The 20,632-nt window shown below is 36.5% G+C and overlaps 1 protein-coding gene across 5 annotated transcripts in view; it reads left to right on the forward strand.

Annotated features, from left to right (window-relative positions):
* Positions 1 to 20,320, forward strand: part of LNX2 (ligand of numb-protein X 2) — a 69,214-nt gene extending 48,894 nt beyond the window's left edge. For 3 of the 5 annotated variants that reach the window (XM_081129773.1, XM_081129775.1, XM_081129774.1), the window contains 8 exons: positions 3,527 to 3,774; positions 5,165 to 5,367; positions 5,890 to 6,258; positions 9,883 to 10,023; positions 12,342 to 12,519; positions 15,028 to 15,259; positions 17,538 to 17,696; positions 18,857 to 20,320. In XM_081129773.1, the coding sequence (XP_080985899.1) occupies positions 3,527 to 3,774; positions 5,165 to 5,367; positions 5,890 to 6,258; positions 9,883 to 10,023; positions 12,342 to 12,519; positions 15,028 to 15,259; positions 17,538 to 17,696; positions 18,857 to 18,992 (1,666 nt within the window). In that variant the 3' untranslated portion in view covers positions 18,993 to 20,320. The remainder of the gene's footprint in view (positions 1 to 3,526; positions 3,775 to 5,164; positions 5,368 to 5,889; positions 6,259 to 9,882; positions 10,024 to 12,341; positions 12,520 to 15,027; positions 15,260 to 17,537; positions 17,697 to 18,856) is intronic. The other 2 variants (XM_081129776.1, XM_081129777.1) reach the window with 2 other exon arrangements.
* Positions 20,321 to 20,632: the final 312 nt, after the last annotated feature.

Genomic DNA, 20,632 nt, shown 5'->3' on the forward strand with positions numbered 1-20,632 from the left:
TTATGTAATTTTTTCTCCATAAGGAGAGCCAGACTAATGGGAATAGAAGTATAACCTTCAGCAGGAAAGGGAAAGTCCCTCAGTTTGGCTCTGGTTGCTGCAAGAGCCTTTTGGTTTTATTTAAGAAAATTAAAAAACATGGCTGCAATAGAGCTCCCTCCCTAGGAAGGTACAGCCTAGCCTGTGGCAGTTCACACTGCCTCAGTTGCCCTTTTTAAGTGCAACCCATTATCTTAGAGCTCCACTTCCATCTGCATTGTATGAGCACATGTCTACCTTGATCTAATTAAATATAGCATGCATTTCTTTTCTATTGTTTTTATTCATTTGTAATATCCTCTACACCAGCCTCCTGCTACACTGTTACCTACTTGAATAATCCGAGTTATGTCCCCCAATGCCAATTGCTGTTTCTGCTATTATTGTTAAGTACTGCATTTAAGAAGATGCATGGGTTTTGTTGTTATTTGTGATTTTGGTTTGTTTTTTAATGATCATTAAGGCCCTTTCTTATTCTTACATTCTGTAATTGTGTTTCTGGGTACAAGTTTCTGGAACAAATTCAATTTATTTTTCCCTAAGGCCTAGAAAAAGAACTCCATAAGAATGAATTTAGTATGACACAGTGGAAAGAGGAAACGTCTTTGAAATCAGATTTGAGTGTGTTTGGACTTTGGCTCTGCAAATTAACAACTATGTGATGTTGCCTTAGTTGAGTTTCAAGTTTCCCATTTGTAAAATGGGGATAATAGAGTGAGTGTGAGAATTTAATAAAATATTGTATATAACGGTTTTTACACATTGACTGGCACAAATTAGACATGCAACAAGTGTTTGGGTTTTCCCTTTTTCTTTCAGGTTCAGGTGTTTGCAAACTTTAGGAATAAGGACTCTGAGCCAGCTGTCTGGTCATGAGCTTTTCTCTGCCCACACCTGCTCATCCCTATAGTCTTTTTTTAAAAAAAGGCTTTATTGAGATATAGTTCACCTACCATAAAATTCACATATTGGTTTTTAGTATTTTCACAGAAGTATTCAGCCATCATCACAACCTAATTTCAGAACATTTTCAACGCCCCCAAAAGAAACCTCATCCCCATTAGCAGCCATTCCCATTCCCAAGCACATGAGTTTTGAATGATCTTTCCCAGTCCTCTTACTCACTTAAGCCCTGTAATTCTTAGTGTGCAGTTTTTGTAGATGCTTGTATTGCAGTAGCAGAAATGCTGTATTATAGTTTGGGTTTTTGCCCTCATCACCAAAAGTGTTCCTTCTATGGTCACTATGACTTTTTCATTGCTTAATCAAATGAATGCTTTTTGGTCTTTATCTTCTTTGTCCTTTGAATGATATTTGCGTTATTGACCACTTTTTCTTTGGTGACACTCTTGTCTCCCTTGATAACTTTGAAGTTTTTCTCTCATTGTCTCCTCTTGTCTAGTTGTTCTACCACAGTCTACTCATCTGGTCCATCTTGTTTAAATATGGGTATTCCCAGTGGTTCTCTCTGTAACCTTCCTCCAGTGCTGACTAAGATCATTCTTTCATATTTTCACATGATATTTTAAAGTATCATTTTTTAGTTCCTATTAGCAATTTGCTATCCCATTGGGAATTTAAGTATACTTGTTTCTTTACCTCTCTGACAACTTTATGTTTTCTTTTTAAAATTTATTTTTGCCATGTTTAACAACTATAAGATAGACTTTGTAATTATTTAGTTTGTAGGATGTTTTTGTTTTTAGCTAGGCTAATTCCCAGTGTTCACATTCTGTTTGTATTTCCCTCTCCTAGTCCATGTTTTCCATTAAAGACTAGCTATTTCCCATGTATATATTTGTGTATGATACACATTTTGGGAATTAAATCTTTACCTATTTAGTCACAAATATTTTTTATAATCCAGTTTTTGTCTCAGGTTTTTTAGTGAATAAAATATTTTAAAAATGCATTTCTAATTAAATCTACTTACAAAAATAATTTTTTCAGTGATATAATTTTCAAAATTGTGTGTCAGGTCCCTGTAGGAATATTCCCTGGAGTGCTGCACAGTGATGCAGTAAGGAAAATCTGTTGTCTCTTTCTTAACAAGGGGAGGAGAAAATAAGCAGTGAGAGAAAGCTGAGTAAAGAAACTTCCTAATGATCCTCTTCAAGAACTTGAAATCTAGGACTTAAATCTTCAATTTATGAAGGAAAATTTATTGCTATTATACTTAAGGGATAGCTTTCCATTTTAATTGAATTTAATCCTATATTTAATTTTTATTGAAATGTTACATTTTTTAAAAATATTGTCATTGAATGAAGATCTATGAACCTAGACATAAAACTGTTGCCTTTCTGTACTTCTTACCCCAACATGGAAGTACGTGGTGTCTGAGTTGTGTTGTGGGCTCTAGGAATGTGTGCCTAGCTCTCCTTCACTAATCCCCTTTCCCACTCTTCACACTGGGCATTAGTCATGTTGTCCAGTCAAGGGGTCATATGGAAAAAACATTTCTAATATGTGTGTGAAACATTATTGAAATGTTTAAACAAGCACCTATATGCCCTTTTGTCTGCTTAAATAACTAAAAATAAGCAAGTTAATAGTTCCTATTTCTTGGTGCTTACATAAGTTTCCCAAGTACTTGGAATATGTGTGTGTGTGTGTACATATACGTATATATTAAATATTTTTATTATAGATTATATATTTCATATATATATTTCATATATATATATTAAATGTTTTGGTTTTTTATTTTAGAGAGAGAGGAAGGGAGAGAGAGATAGAAACATCGACTGCCTTCTGCACGCCCCCTACTGGGGATCTCGCCCACAACCCAGGCATGTGCCCTGACTGGGAATTGAACTGGTGACCACCTGGTGCATGGGTGATGCTCAACCAACTGAGCCTCACTGGAATATATTTTAAACTTACATAGAATGTCTGTAATTCCACTATTGCAGTTCTAATTTTACAAACTAGGAGATATGTTTTCTTTATTTCCTTCCATGTCTATTATAAAGTTATTTGGGCCTTTGCTATGCTTTCCTACAAGTAGTAAAGCTTCAAATATATTGATATTCATTAATGAATGAATGTGTAACATTGGCGGTGAGGATGTAGAGGCGTATTGGCACTGAAGGTCTAAGACCTTAAGGGCTTGATGAGGAAGAAGAATGCTGATTTCCATTTCTGTGGCTAAGCCGTTTAACCTGTAGAAAAGGGTTGTACTCAGAATTACAGAATAATTCCTGCAATATAGAGACAAGTTTCTGGTACTAGTGTATACCTGAATACATTTTTTATTGACGTATTCTTTGAGATATATACCAAACCATTGTTTATGCCGATGCCTTGTTTTAAATTTGCTGCATGGAGTGGTAAGAACTTAATTTGAGTGAAATTATGTACTGTTGTGGGTACCTCTAGGTGCTTTGTGCATAGAAGCCACTGCCATTCTTTTGTTGTGGTACAAGCCATTAATCACTTTTTCCCCCTTTCAAATAATCTGGAAATCACCTGGTGTTCTTTCTAGATGCCCTGGAGCTTCTCATCGGAGAGTTGTCCTAGAGAGAAGGAAAACCAGTAAAACTCAGACAGAGATTGAGAATGAAAATGGAACCACTATACTAGATCCCCCAGGTGCCCCATCACCCGAAACGGACTGCTCAGCGACAGGCGCAGTGCCCGCTGAGCAGAACTTGGCCTCAGCCTCTCTTCCTGCCTGGACTGAGGAGCCTGGCCTGGACAACCCTGCCTTCGAGGAGAGCGCCACTGCCGATAGTATGTGCTAGTCACCTCTTCCTTTTTCTGGTTTTTTATGTTTTCAAATCAGACATTTGCTTCTTTCCTGCTACTCCTTCCGGTTTTCCCAACATGCATTTTTCTTCTTTATTTTATTTTTTTAAAATATATCTTTATTGATTTCAGAGAGAGGAAGGGAGAGGGAGAGAGAGAGTAACATCAATGATGAGAGAGTCATTGATCAGCTGCCTCCTGCACGCCCCCGACTGGGGATCGAGCCCACAACCCAGGCATGTGCCTTGATCAGGAATCGGGCCATGATTTGGATCCTAGGTTGATGCTCAACCGCTGAGCCACACCTAGCCGGGCTGCATTTTTCCTCTTTAAAAAAATAATTTTATTGAGATATAATTCACATACCACAAAAATCACCCTTTTAAGTCTGTAAGTCAAACAGTTGGCATTTTAGAAACAGAACATGAGCCTTACCCCGGGGGAAGGTGCTCCTCCCACCCCTCTTCTGTTTTAGTTTGTGAATTCACTAGTCATTAACATGCTGCTTCTTGTTTGCTCCTGTGTTCAGAAGTTTGTTGCTTCTTGACTAAAAAATCAATAACATCAAGAATGACAAAAACAATACCTCAGATTAAGTACTTACTCTGTGTCAGGCTCTGTGCCAAGCACTTTACATAAATTAACTGATGAATAATGCTTGTAACAATGTTAGGAGATTTTTTTTTAATGTTGAAAAAACTGAGCCTTGAGAGATTAATCAGGCTCACACTGCCAAGAAATGGCTGGATGTTTATCTGTCTCTGAGGCCACACTTGTGACTACTGCAATCCTCTGCTCTCAGCCACTAATCTGACTGTATAACCCACCAGGAGTGAACAGAAAGCCTCTAGTCCTAGATCTTGGGAATACTTTGTAGTTGGCCCTAGGCATTTACTTTTAAATATGATTTTCTCTTACAGATTCCAAATTTTACTAAACATTTCAAATTTTCCCTGCCAGAGCTGTAACTTTTCCCATTTCCTAAGGCTCCAGACCCACCTCTTCTTAGAGCTGATATAATGACTCTCAACATCTGTGGTGATTACATACCACAGAGTTAATTAGTCTTTTCCTTAAACTGCCTTGCATGTTTACACTTGTTTAATAATTCAGACTTTCTCTTATCAGTTAGGACAAGATGACCTTTTAATATTTCTTTATCACATCATTATGTCTTCCCTAGTGATCTGATATATAGTAGCTATTTGTTGGTTATATACTGATCGCCTTTGGAAGAGGAAATGTTTAGATAATCTTAACATATCGATATTTTTAATCATCTATTAACATAAGATGATTTATTTACCCGAAAAACATCAAAATATAAAATACTCATTTTCTTTCCATCTGTTTTCCTCTCTCATTTTTAACTCAGCAGCCACACAACAGCCACCTAGTTTACCAGAAGGCGAAATCACCACGATTGAAATTCACCGATCTAATCCTTATATTCAGTTAGGAATTAGCATTGTGGGTGGCAACGAAACACCACTGATTAACATCGTTATCCAGGAAGTCTATCGGGATGGGATAATTGCCAGGGACGGAAGACTCCTTGCTGGAGACCAGATTCTTCAGGTATCAGTTTTATTTCTGTTGATTTGCACTCCATTGTTCTTATTCATAAATTTAAAACTGGGAAAATTGTGGCAGTGTGGAACCTGAATTATATAAAGGTAAGTTTTGCTGTTTTTATATGTAAAACATTAGAATTTAGTAATTTCTCCTGTTTCCCCATATACATAGAGTGTATTTTTTTCTTCCTACCTTTATTTCAATCCCACACTTGTAACACATTTTACACCTGAGGAAACACAAACAAGTTCTATAATTGCTGAGGTTATCCAGCTAGTACACAGCAGAACCAAGGATGCTAATTCAAGACTGTCAAAACCCTGTGATCCTAACTACTATTCTCTACCTAGTGCTAATAATTGTAAGTTAACTTTAGGAACTCTGTACTTTAAAATGTCTTTAGAGTGGATTTCTTTGTAAATAATGATTGTATATCATTTTCACAATATTAGTTTCCTTGGGAAATGTTATTTGGGGGGAAAAGATGTTCATACTTTGGTCAGAATTCTTTTTTTTTTTTTTTAGGTCAACAACTATGATATTAGCAATGTGTCCCACAACTATGCCAGAGCTGTCCTTTCGCAGCCCTGCAGTACCCTGCAGCTCACTGTGCTTCGAGAGAGACGCTTTGGTAACCGAGCGCATAGTCTTTCTGATGGAAACTGTCTCCGAGAAGAGATTTTCCATGTGGTTCTTCATAAACGAGACTCTGGTGAACAGCTTGGCATCAAACTTGTACGAAGGACAGATGAGCCAGGAGTTTTCATTCTTGACCTGTTGGAAGGGGGGCTTGCTGCACAGGATGGGAGGCTCAGCAGCAATGATCGCGTGCTTGCCATCAATGGGCATGACCTCAAGCATGGGACTCCTGAGCTTGCCGCCCAGATCATTCAGGTACACTTGAGACATGCATTCCAGATGCTTGGCCTTTGTTACCATATATCAGTATTTGTTTTCATTGGCCAATAACATAAAAGTCTAGGGCACATTTCATATTTCATTGGAAAAATCAAGCATAGCTATTTAAATTCTTCAAAATCCACAGAGGTATAACTTCATTATAGATAGAATATTTTTCTAAGCACTGTGTTCCATGAACTTTAGGCTGGCTATTTATAGAGTGAAGTCTCTAAAGATTCACATGCATTTCTTGTTTGCTCCCTTGGCTCCATCTAGTACCAGACATAACAGATGGTGTTGCGCACATTTAACACATGAGAAAGGTAAGGCTCCAAGGAGCCGTGATTACCAAGGTTGTGACTTAACCTCATCTTTTAACTTTCCTTTTCCACTTCAGGATCCATAAAAATAGAGGGAAAGTTGTTTTTTATTAAGAATAACTCTTATGTCTATAATGCTTTTTTTTCCTTTAAGGAATTTAAAGCATTTCAAACACATCATCACATTTCTCCTCACAGTATCCCTGTGGAGAAAGTAAGGATAGTTATTATCATAGGAAAACCATGTTTTCAGTAAGAGCAGTAAACCAGATAAATTAGAAAATTTCCCAGAGAAGATTTCAGGTTCTGCAGCATGCCGTGGCATTTAACCCCAATGTGGGTATCTCCTACAGAGATCAGGGTGAAACAAAAATGCCTTTTTTTTTTTTTAAAGTAAGCACAACAAAACACTCTAAAGGGAACCAATCATTAGTATAGTTGAGCATCAGGAATTAAGGTAGGTTGATAGTCACTAAAAATGTGTGCACAGAATCAAATAACAATAAATATCTAAGACTATGAGAAAACCCAAGTCTCAGTCCTCTATAACTTACTCCTTTTTTTTTAACTTTTTGGTTCAGTGTAGCCTTACGGAAACACACACATAGCCATATTGCATTGAGGGGAGACTCAGTTATTGGTCTCAGTTCATAGACTTGAGATTTAAAGAAATTAGGTGCCTCAACATTTCTTGAAATCAGAGGCAGCATTTGGACTTTTACCTGTGGATACCAGCCAGCAGCTGCACCAGTAAGGATTAGTTCATCATGTAAGGGCCAGGGTTGGTGGGAGGAGAAGGGGGAGAAAAAAGAAAAAAGTTAATCCAGTCATGGGATTTGTTAAAGAAACAGGAGAGTTGAGTGGACGATCAGTAAGATGCAAAGAAATAGATTAACTAGGTATATTTCAGGCAATGTTAAAATACTCTAATTCCTAAGTAGATGGTCCTCACTAAATTTCTAACCAAAATGTGAAAAATGTACATACACAGGTAGAAAATGCATTAAAATTTTTCACAATAATGTATTGTGTTTTTGGATTTTTATAATCCAGATAGTTATGATATGTTTCATCATATTTTCCCCAAAGTATAGAAAACTGAAGTTGGTCAATTTAAGTTACTTTGGTTACTTTGTGGGAGGAAAAAGTCATATTTTTTTTGGGGGGGGGGTCTATAAAAATATGTACTCAGTGTCTCAGAAAGAGAATCATAAAGACAAAATAAAGAAGGAAGTTAAAATCACACTCAATCTAAATGCCTCAAGATGTCAACGTTAATGTTTTGGAGAACATCATTACAAACACTTTTTACATGTTTGTCCACAGATAGATAGATACATATTTACACAAATACTTAACATATGCACACATCTTGTAAATTCTGAGTTTGCAACTTTTTTTTACATCAACAGTATGTTGTGGATTTCTTAACATGATAATAAGTATAGACACTCACATCATGATTTTTAATAGCTCTGTAGTAGGCATGTTGTGTTCTATAACTTTTGTTTTGTTTTAAAATTTAAGACATTTTGCTAAATTTCCTTCTGGAAAGATCAGACTGTACTAATTTACATACCCGGCAACAAGGCATGCTACTTATTTATGAATCTTGGGTATTGTGATTTGTGTATCCTGCATTTTAAAAAATCTTGACTTTAACACAACTCTTTTGCTGTGTTTGAAACCCTGGAATATTAAATGTGCAGTCTGTTTAAAGTTAGCCTAAATGCAAATGTTGGTTCATCATTTAAACCCTAAATGCTCACTTCCATCACATGCAAAGAATTTTGTCTTTTAAGCAATTTAGGAAGGTCACTGATTTGTTTCTGTTTAAGGTTTGCGTAAACTGGGGTTGTCCATAAAGTTGAAATACTGTGTGAAGTATTTGGTAGTTATCAGATGTTAAGCAGGATGAAGATGATCCTGTACATTGAAGTCACAGAGGGAGTGTCTCACCACTTCACACTGTGATCTAATAATCTGAAGTGTCAGAATTATAAATACCAGGATTCTAAACATTCTACTTTGTTATTTATCCGTTAGGTCAAGTCCCCAGACTCTGTTTTGGAAGTTTGGCTATATATTAACTGTTCTTTCAGTTATTTTAAAGAACTTTTCTGAAGCTATTTTAGTGTAATAAAATGCTTGAATAAGAAGATGATTTTCACTGGTGCCTTAAAGTTGGTTATCACTTATTTTCCAATTTAAGAACTAAAAATAGAGTAATTTCTTAACATTATTGACTATAGTTATGAAGGAGTTTCCCTCTTTCTACCACAATTCCTTGAAAGTAGGGTATCCTATTTTCCCATAGGAATAATAATAAAATTGGGAATTGTGGTCCTGACCAAGAGTCAGCATCAAATAAATTAGGCCTGTACATTAAAAGCAAAGATAAAATAACTTATTAAGTTACAAAGTATTTTTAAAATATACTAGATGTGAATCTATGTTTAAAATAATAGATCTATAGGTAATAGACCTCTAAATTTAAAATAATAATCATAAACCTCTAAAGTAATTTGCCATAATAACACGTAAGGACGTGTGTGTGTCAAACACATACGGGGTGTGTGTGTGTATTTGAAGACTTGTTGCACAGGATCTCTGTAATCATTCTTTTCAGGACTGTTTAAGCTGATGTCCTATTTTGACTCAAACCTGTTGCAAGCAGAAACAAAGCTGTGCATAGTTCCATTGATTATTACTTTCAGAGTAGCCACCATCAAATTTATTTCAAGTCACAATGGAATTTAATTAAGTTTTGAACGAGTTCTTACTTTCTATCCTTTTTCCTTTGCTGTCTCCCTCTCAGTGCCAAGGCCATTACTGAAAGGGCAAAGAAATTTGTTTTTTTTAATTGTAAAATGTTTATTTTTAATTTGATAAATTCTGCCAAATTGTCTTTGGAAAATGTCTTACCAATTTACACACCCATTAACAAAATATAAAGGGATTTATCTTTCTGTCCTCTTAAAAGCATTTTTTAAAAGATACCCTTCAAGAAATCAAGGGGAGATGAGAACACAGGCAGTTTTACTGCTTTGCCATGGTTATTTTGGAGGTGGGGTTGGGGAGGGCATATCCAAGAGCTATGTGTATGTGATTCACCTGCAGAAGTTTTAAAATATTAACTCATGAAATGAGCCCGCTTCCTCCCCACCACCAGGTGCTGACAGTCACGACCCAGGCAAGGCTCTGCTATAATGATAAGTGCGTTGGAAATTATGCTGCCTGTAATTTTTACAGTGGGAAATATCATTAATGACTGGCGGTAATGTGTGTGTTTTCTCAGGCTAGTGGAGAAAGGGTGAATTTAACAATTGGTAGACCAGGGAAACCCCAGCCTGGTAACACTATCCGAGAAGCAGGAACTCAGAGCAGCAGCCAGCAGCAAGCGCAGCCGCTGTATTACAGCAGACCCAGCTCACATAAGGTGAGGTGTTTTGTTTGTGCGTTTTAATTTATCCACCCTCAAAGGATCACTGTTACAAGCCGGTAAAATTTAAATGAAGGCTGTTATTCTGTTGGAGAAGGTGAACATGGGTGTTGAGGATGTGAAATGTGCATGTTTTGCTGCCTTGGAGAGGGACTCTGTTGTCTCAGTTCCTCAGACAGTGGGCATGGTTTCTTAGTGAAGAAGGTCTCTCTGCCAGGTGACTAATGGGAAGTGTTTGATCTTCCAGAAAAAAGTTTCTGTTTGTTTAGCCCTGCTTGAAAGTCTCATTTGATTCTTTGCTTGAATCAACTTCTAGTTGGCCAGGATATTTTCAACAATGACATTCACCCAACTATGTGAAAATACAAGCTAAATGTGAGCTTTCAAAGTCACTTTCCTTAAGTAAAATTAAATTGCTTTACCAAACAAAAACTTATTCATTGGTCTGCTTCAAAACCATAGAAGTTTCCTATGCACTAAAATGGCTTCTTATGTAAGTACAGTATTTGAGAAAGTAATTACCTTTGGAATGTCACTGGTACATAAGAAAGCATTGCTTGAAGACATGAGTATTTTTGTCCCATCAGGTTTATCTGGTTTTCTGAGCTTAAGTCCAGACTTGTCACTGGTCTTTGGTTTAGTTAATACTTATATAAAATTATAACCACATACTTTGTTCTCATTTCTGAACAAAAAACCAAAATAGATGAGGGAAACCTATAATTTTGCCTTTATAATGATGGCTGTGTAAAAGGGTTTAGTGTTTTGAACAGGAATTTTTAATAGGAGTTGTTTCAGATAGCTTGTGCTTGCTTAAAGAATTGTAGCATAAGCCAAAAGTTGATTATTGAATCTTTTATGTCATTGAATCCTATAATAATTTGAGATGTGGGTATCTGACAACATTATAAATTTAAGACATAAGACAGTTTTTAAAACTGTATTTAATTATTTGCACGTTCATCTAGATAACTCTGCTTACTTCATTTCGTTTGTTTAGGGCACATATATTTTTCTCTTTTAACTCTGCTAATTCTCTTTAATTTTATGGGACAATGTTTTACATAGCAGAGCACGGTAAATAAATTCAGCAGAATTTATTCTTATTCTAGGTACTCTGCAAACCTTGTTAGTTGGAACAACCACATGAAATGTACTTTTAAGTGTTAATTTAGCTGTTTACTCTTGCATTTGTTATATCAAATCTGATTTAGAATAATAAAGGTCTCTAGGGAAAGCCAGTACACAAATTCACCAAAACAACCTGTTCAGGTGGTTATGATTGTTAAAAATTAAAATATATATTAGTCTACTGCTAAGCTTCTAAGTAGCTGCTTAGATAAACATTCATATGGTGTTAAACCCTGAGAAGTTTCCTTGAAGCTTACCCAGTATAATCACTGAAGTTAGGTTTGTTTCCTGAGGAAAAAAATGCATACATCTCAGCCAGCAGAAGAATAAAATCCCTGCCCTTCAAGGATGAAATACCTGAGAGCTGAAACGCTGAAGAAAATATACTCAAGGTTGAGTTTGCATGACTTGTCTTCATAACAAAATGGTTTTGCTCCATTTTGAAGGATACTAACATAGATTTCATACCTTTAGATAGGAGACTGCCTTAAGACATTTACAAGTTTTCTACTAGGTCATAACATTTGCTAGAAATGCTTTGCTGTTATTATAGATAGTTCCCTTGATAAAATTTCAGGCATACAGGGATTCCAGGACCAGGGAAGGGCACATGGCTTGGAATTCCAGGACCTGGTTAACAGATATGTCCATGTCAACTCTTTGAATTTATGCCACTAAAGGAAATGTTATAATTCTGTAAATATAATTCACATATTTCCATTGTTGATATTGTTAGTAACATTAATATAATTATCTTGTACTCCTCTGTCTACTTTTCTTTTGAAGAATTAGGGGAGAAAGATGGAAGAAAATTTAATTGGCTCATATTCAGACTCTTAAAAACTCAAATGCATTATTTACGTTTATAGAATTGATCATATCTTGGCTTTTAAGGTAACTGTACGATTGATGTGCATATTTAACTTTAACCTCGCATGTCAACAGTCCTGAATTGTTTCAGTTCCATAAGTCACATGAAAATACAGTAGTCCAAAGTTTGACATTGTATCCATAGTGATCAGTGTAGTGTTTGTACATATGATGAGCTGTGTATAACTTTCAGTTCTATAGTAAGTGATTAGAAAAATGACTTACAGTTGCTGCATAAGCTTTTACATTAGTTTAAGTTGTATATTATTCATTCCAATAAATATATTCAATAAATTTTTCCTCTCATGATTTAGGATCTTACCCAGTGTGTTACATGCCAAGAAAAGCACATTACTGTAAAGAAGGAACCCCACGAATCCCTTGGAATGACGGTGGCTGGGGGCAGAGGAAGTAAGAGTGGTGAACTGCCCATCTTTGTGACCAGTGTGCCGCCTCATGGCTGCCTCGCGCGCGATGGCAGAATCAAAAGAGGTAAGATAGGCTCTTCAACAATTTCACCACATCTTCTCCCTGAATTCAACTTTGTACGTAAGAAATATGTTCAGAGTTGTCTTTTAAACTTTTTGCATTCTGAAATGTCCCTTGCATATGTAAGCATAAAGCCTCTTTATAAGGTTAGAAAAATGCCTACTGTAAAGGGAAATTGCATTTTCTAACAGTTATTGAGACTGTTGGACTATTTTATGTTGAAAAAGGCTCTCTAAGAAGTTTGTGTTTCCCACATTATGGCAAGGTAGATTCTCTGAAGGACCATCTCCAAAATACAAATGTTGCTTAAACTAAAGTGGGAGGGGCTCACAGAAGAGGTGGAGCAGAACACAAAGTTTAAAAGATAGTGGGTTTAGGGATTAGCACATTTAGAAGTTCACGTTCTGCATCAACACTGTATAATTTGTATACGTGGGGGTGGAAATGGTAAAACAGCATTCTTCATACACCTGGTTTGTTCATATAGAAAAGTGAGTCTTAAAAGCTATTTTTCCAAGAGTGAAGTTAGATTCCTACCTCAAACCACATACCAGAATTAACTTATTATGGATCCAATACCTAAGTATAAGATCTACAACGTTCAGAGGAAAACCAGTGTAAATATTCATGACCTTGGATTAGGCAAAGGTTTTCTTAGATCCGACACCAAAAACACAAGCAACAACGATGAAATGGATAAACTGGACTTCATCAAAATTACAGATTTGATGAAGGACACACACCACCAAGAAAGTAAGAAGATAACCCACAGAATGGGAGAAAATATTTGTAAATCATATATCTGATGAAAGACTTGTACCTAGAGTACATAAAGAACTCTTACTACTCAATAAATAAAAAGATAAATGACCCAATTGAAAAATGGGCAAAGGATATGAATAGACATTCCTCCAAAGGAGATATACAGATGGCCAATAATCCCAGGAAAAGATGTTCAGTGTCCTTGGTTATTAGAGAAACGCAAATCAAAACCACTTCACACTCACTAGGATGAATATAATAATAAAGACAGGCAATAACAAACATTGTCAAGGATGTAGAGAAATTGGAACCTTCATACATTGCCAGCAGGAATGTAAAATGGTACAACTGTTTTGGAAAACAGTTTAGCAGTTCCTCAAAAAAGCTAAACATAGTGTTACCATATGATCTAACAATTCTGTTCCTGAAGAAATGGAAACGTGGCCACACAAAAACTTGTACTTGAAGTTTCATAGCAGTATTTTTCATAATAACCAAAAAGTGGAAACAACCCAAATATCTGTCAGCTAATGAATGGATTAACATAATGTGGTATATCCATACAATGGAAAATTATTTCGCTATAAAAAGGAATGAAATATTGACACAAGCTACAATATAGGTGAACCTTGAAAACATGACTATGGAAAGAAGACAGTCACAAAAGACCAAGTGTGGTACCATTTACATGATATGCCCAGATGGGCAGATCTATAGTAATAGAAAGTATATTAATGATTACTTAGGGCTGGAGGAAGAGAAGTGACTGCTAATGGGTACATGTTTTTTGGGGATTGATCTTAAAATGATGGGTGATGATTGTATAACTCTGTGACTATACTGAAAATCATAAAATTGTAACTTTGAATGAATGAATTGAATGTTATGTGAATATCTTAATAAGGCTGCTACTTTTAAAGTTACTTGTCCAATTATAGAATTGGGGGAAATTTTATTTCCTTATTATTTATAATGTTTTCTAAATTTTCTACAATGAAAATGGTTTGCTTTAACAATCTGAATAATAAATGATGATTTGGAAGAGGAGGTTTTTCTGTAGGCTTTCATGGTACAAATGTCTATGCTTCCTACAGAAGTAAACCTTTCCTTCTAACCTTTTATTTAATTCTCATTGTCCTTTTTATTATATTACGTGACAGAGGAACAAATACTTTTTTTTCCCTCAAGGAAGAGGAGATGTCCAAATCATATTTCATTTCTTTGTGTACGCCCAAGAATAGCCTCTCTGCATATTCTGGTATGTTTGCACTGAGTGAACTATGTAGGGCTGTCTTTATGTATAAAACTGTGCAAACACAAAATAGAATATAAGAATTCATTTCCAAGTGCAATGTGTCAAATAATTTTTGAAATGGAAAGAACAGTAGAAATCATTGAAGCTCGAAGAAGAGAATTGAATGTGCCAGGGCCCGTACCCAGCTAAACCTATGACATGCCAGGACCAAGGATTTCAACTTCCAGTGGAATCATGGTGTTTCAAGCCACACTTTTACATATATAATATATGAACTTATTTTAAATTTTTGAATTGTTTTGGGTTGTTTTTCATAAATTGAGTTTTTTCTCAGTATTATAAAAGTTATAAAAAAGTAAAAATGATCTTTTACCTTACCTCACCTGAGTCATTAAAACTAACTTTTGTCTATTAGTTACCAGTAAAAAAATTTACAGGGAAATAATCACTTGGTAGCTCGGCTCATTTTTTTTTTGGTCTCGTTATTTGAACAGGTGATGTATTGTTGAATATCAATGGCATTGATTTGACCAATTTAAGTCACAGTGAGGCTGTTGCTATGCTAAAAGCCAGTGCTGCATCCCCCGCTGTTGCCCTTAAAGCCCTTGAGGTCCAGGTTGTTGAGGAGGCTGCCCAGGCCACGGATGAGCAGCCAAGCGCTTTCAGTGACAACGAGTATGATGCCAGTTGGTCCCCATCGTGGATCATGTGGCTTGGGCTTCCCAGGTACTAACAGTTTCTTTGTTGTTTTATGAAATAATCATAATTATAACCTTTATTAGTGTGTAACCCTGTAAATTCACTCACTGATGGAAAAAAGGCTTTGGTTAGATAAAAGTAGCAGCATCAAATCAAGTTACAGAAGAAATGGTAATTTTTCTAGGTTATTATATTTAAACGGTAAATTTAATAATAAGAACTAAGCTAAAAAGATATATCTGTTTACAAAAATGAATAAAGCCATCTGTCCATTTCTGTTAAGGTTCATAAGTGGGCAAGCCATGCAAGGGGGCATTCAGGCCCTTGCTCAGGAAAGCTATCATTGTCACTGTTCATCCTGATACATGCTTAGCCTTCATGTGCATGGGGTCAAAGTACAGGGCCTTGTCCTATCCCAGAAGGCTTTCTAAAAGCCCTTTGTTCTTAATGCTTTTAACTCTCCTAAAATGGCTGGGTATAAAAGTCAGTTTTTATTGGACATAAGTCTTAAGCCAAAGGATTGGTGTTCAAGAATAGGTTCTCCTATCATATATCCATTCATGACTGACCAGCCAAGGCATTCTGAATTTGGTCAGCGTCTGGTCATACAAACACTTGGAACCTCCAGGTGATTGTTGCATAATTTGATATTGAGGTAGGAAGAATGTGTTATTATCTTTGTTTCCAAATCAGCTTAGATTCTTAACATATAAGAGAATCCTAAAACTGAACTATGATGAAACATTTTGACTCTTAACAAAGTTACTCATTGAAAATAAAAATAAATGATAAGAATGTGCCAATTTCTGGGCTATCTAGCTTCATTTGGTATAAATTTGTAATAACTAGAATTTCAGTAGTGCTCTATGGTTTATAAAGTACTTTTGCAGAAAGAACAACAAAGAAGCAAGGATATTATTGGATTATCAGGTTATTTATTTATACTCTAATTTGCTGACTGGTCTTCTTGGTTAAAAAAACAACAATAAAGAGACCTAAAATTGTAGTAGAATTCATGTCTCAGGAACCTGTAGGGACCTTGTATATGGACCTTGTGGAGAGAGATTTTTTTATGACAAAGATGATTTAGCTACTTCCTATCTGTTTATTCTGTGCATCAAAATTGAAATAGGAAATTTTTGTTACTATTTTCCAGATTGAGTTCCCTATTTTGTCTATTAGAGCCTCTCTTAAAATGAAAGCACTTTAAGTGAAGGGGGAAAAAACAAATTTTAACTCCTTATGGAGATTAAAAAGAGGGATAGTGATGTTACATTTTGGGGGAATCTGCTCTACTGTTCATTTTCTTTCATCTGAGTGCTGAAGTCAGCAGTATTAGACCCATCATACCACTTTTTGTTGTTGTTTTGTTTTTGTTAATCCTCACTTGAGGATATTTTTTCCATTGGTTTTTTTTAGAGAGAGTGGAAGGGAAGGTGTGAGGGGAAGAGAAAGGAGACAGAGAGAGAGAGGGAGAAACATCAATTGGTTACCTCCCAAACTCTCCCCTACCTGGGCTGGGGATCGAACCTGCAACCCAAGTACATGCGCTTGACCAGGAATTGAACCTGTGACCCTTTGGTCCACGGACCAATGCTCTAACCATTGAGCCACACCAGCCAGGGCATTCCACCTTTTAGAAGATGCAAATTTTAAAGGTACAATTTTGAAGATACCAATGGATATCAGAATGGAGGACCTGTTGGAAGTTCAGTGAGTACCCTAGCCGATTTTGCTCAATGGTTAGAGCGTCGGCCCACAGACTGAAGGGTCCTGGTTCAATTCCCCCCGAGGACACATACCTCGGTTGCAGGCTCCATCCCCGGCCCTGGTCAGGGTGGGTGCAGGAGGCAACCAATCAATGTGTCTCTCTCATGTCGATGTTTCTCTCCCTTTCTCCCCCTCTCCTTGTCCCAATCTCTCTGAAAAGCAATGGAAAAAAGATCCTCGAGTGAGGATTTAAAAAAAGAAAGAAAGTGCAATGAGCAAATATTAGGCTCAGAACCATTTTATACAAATTTCTGAGGTGTAACTTATACCCAAGTTTATTTAAACTGGTGTGTGTGTGTGTGTGTGTCTTACTCACTTAGGAAGAGAAGACTGAAAAAAGTGAAAAGAAATCCAAACCTGTCTAGGACTACATCTGTGCTCGAAATGGGTGGTCAAAATAATACATTCAGAAGAAAATAAAGTAGCCCTTTCTCTTCTCCCAGTGGTGGAAAGCACAACATGGTGTGCAGTTATGACAAAGATGAACAGGCTGTAATCATCTCCATTGTTTCCTGATATTTGTGTTTGTTTATAGTTCCCTTCACAGCTGCCATGATATAGTTTTACGAAGAAGCTACTTGGGAAGTTGGGGCTTTAGTATTGTTGGTGGATATGAAGAGAACCACACCAATCAGCCTTTCTTCATTAAAACCATTGTCTTGGGAACTCCTGCTTATTATGATGGAAGATTAAAGTGAGTTTTGTTATTTATTGATGTGATCCATGTTTGTTGTGATGGACACAATCTAGACCAGAAGTCAGCTCCAAATGTAGCTTGTAAATAAAGTTTTATAGGAACATGGCCACTCTCACTTGTTTACATGTTGTCTGTCACTGCTTCTGAGCTACTGAAGCAGAGCTGAGTCATTGTGACAGAGACCAAAGCCTAAAATATTTATTTACCATCTGGCCCTTTATAGAAAAATATTGCCAACCCTGATCTAGACGAAACATTACCTTTACCCTTTTGCCATTCATAGTTCTATTTTGCTAATCTGATGACAGGACTGAACCAGAGTCATTGCACTGCACATACTGTGATGTGACTAGCTTGGAGCAGTTCTGCCACGCAGCCCACTCAGGTCCAGTCCTGTCATTAGATGCCTCTGCTTTATTTTTCTCCACAGCACTTATGTCTACCTATCAATATATTTATGCAAGCTCCATGCAAGGAGAAGGCAGTTTTGTTACATTTGTTGTTAACATCCCTGGCAGCCAGAGCAGTGCCTTGCGTATGTAGTAAAGTCTCAGTAATTTTTTTTAAAATTGATTTCAGAGGGAGGAAGGGAGAGGGAGAGAGAGATAGGAACATCTATGAGAGAGTCATTGATTGGCTGCCTCCTGCACGCCCCCTGCTTGGGATCAAGCCTGCAACCCGGGCATGTACTCTAACCAGGAATTGAACCGTGATCTCTCCTGGATCAGAGGCTGAGCCACGCCAGCTAGGCAGTCTCAGTAAATATTTGATGAACAAGTGTGTGATATTTGACTGTCCCAGGCACAGTGCCAGGTGCTTGTGATTGATTGTATTGATTTTATTATTGATTGATTGATTGTATTATTGAATCCTCTTAACCCTAAGAGAGGGTGACCGAGGGGTATTCTTCATTGGCCATGGAAAACCAACATAGGCTTAAAAAATCACCCCAGATGTTTCTCACAGTAGGTAATACACCCTAATCATTGACTGTTAATGGTTAAGTGAAACTGATTTTCATGCTAAACAAATCTCAAGGTTTCTCTCTCTCCCTTCCTCTCTCAAACCAATAAAATATATAGTTTTTAAAAAGATAATGGTTTTAATACCATGAAAATCATGACAGTCTGTTTCTGTTTCTGTCTGTCTTTGTCCAGATGTGGAGATATGATCGTGGCGGTGAACGGTCTGTCAACTGTGGGCATGAGCCATTCTGCATTAGTTCCCATGCTGAAGGAGCAGAGGAACAAAGTCACTCTGACGGTTATTTGCTGGCCTGGCAGCCTGGTGTAGATTTTGAAATTGGTTTTGAGTCAAACATCTTTCTTTTTTAGGTTTTGGAAAGAAAACCCTTTTGCTTTATTGTATTTCTGGTTGTTAGGAACTACTGACACAGCTGGTATATGCAGGGCCTCAAACCACTAAGATTGTCCTTTTGCTGTTATTTACATGGTTTTCCTCAAGTTAGCCACTTTTTTCCCCTCTTGGAAACAGTCTTCCACTAACCCTGTGAGTTCATATTTTCAGAACGAGACCTATAATAATGAATGAAGTCTCCCCAAACTGTGACCCAGCCAGCTAGGTTCAAGGACTTGTGGTGGCTCTGTGTTTTCATTGACTGAATCCGATGATGAGTTACGCATGCCCAAGGCTGGTATCAGTGACGACAGGAGCAATAGCACTTGCTATCGCTGTTGCTACCAACCAACGCCATGGATGGCTGGATTTTAAATTTGGATAGTAACCGTTCCCATTTCCCATAGGTGCCAACATTTCAAAACTTCATAATGTTTATAAGGTGATCTTTCTGGCTTATTTTTTCTTTAATCTCTCAGTGATCATAGATGATGAAGATACAAGTTTGACACCACAAAAGAGATTTATTAAAAAAAACAAAAAACAACAACAAAAACACACCTTTATTAGAATAGTAGAGAGTAAAAGATAACATTATCCAGTGACACAGGAATATGAGAGGTAATTATAGTTTAGTGCTGGAGATGGTAAAAGCTGCATCTTTTTGAACAGTCCAAAAGCGTTAAAGATTCATTTCCAAAGGAATGTTTTACACGGGAAATTTTTGAAGCAGTTTTTGCTAAAAATTATTTTCTAGAGTTTATATTATCCTTCTGTCAGCACACTTGGCTGGAAATATTTTTGTGATTTATGCAATTAGATGACAAAGATAAAACCATTCAATACACACATACCCATCACAGCAAAGTAGGAGAAGCTAGACCTTTTTTATTTTATTCTGGTAAAATTCTTGAGTGTTTTAGAAACCCTTATTTTTTCCCCATTATTCCTTTACTTAGGAACTTAATTATTTTTTAAAAAAGTGAAAAGTTCTGTCTTAGTTTTTTTATCTGAAATAGTAGGTTTTAGATGTGAATATCTTTCAATCAGTTTTTGGTCACTAGACTATTTCATATTTTTTGAGATTTCTTGAAAGCTCTGACCGGCCTGTTATGTTTGTCCTTTACTCAATATGGTTGTCGTTTGGAAGAGCACATCAAGGAGTGAAAAGAGAAAATATCCTTACCTTATTAATATTATGCATACTTGAAAAAAGCTCACTAGAAACCTAGCTCAGATTATGAGCTAATTTACAAGTGACCTCTGTAATAAATGGTATTGATGATCAGAGAATGTATTTCAAAATACTACAGTGTATTATGAAGCATGACCACTTTGTTTTCAAACTTAGCAATTGCATTGCTGGGATTCATTGTATTCTAGCATGTCACTGATTATTCCAGTTAGTTTTATAATGATTTTTTAAAATATATCTCTTTTGAATAAATAAGAAATGGAATAATTGTTACTAACTTGTTCAACCCTGTAGCCACACTGTAGGCACAGATAACCAAGATACAGTGGAATGCCCCATGCAGTATATTACTGTTACGACATGATTGGCTTTGGAAGCAGTT

The sequence above is a fragment of the Miniopterus schreibersii genome (genome assembly GCF_964146895.1).
Source record: "Miniopterus schreibersii genome assembly, chromosome: 2".
NCBI lineage: Eukaryota > Metazoa > Chordata > Mammalia > Chiroptera > Miniopteridae > Miniopterus > Miniopterus schreibersii.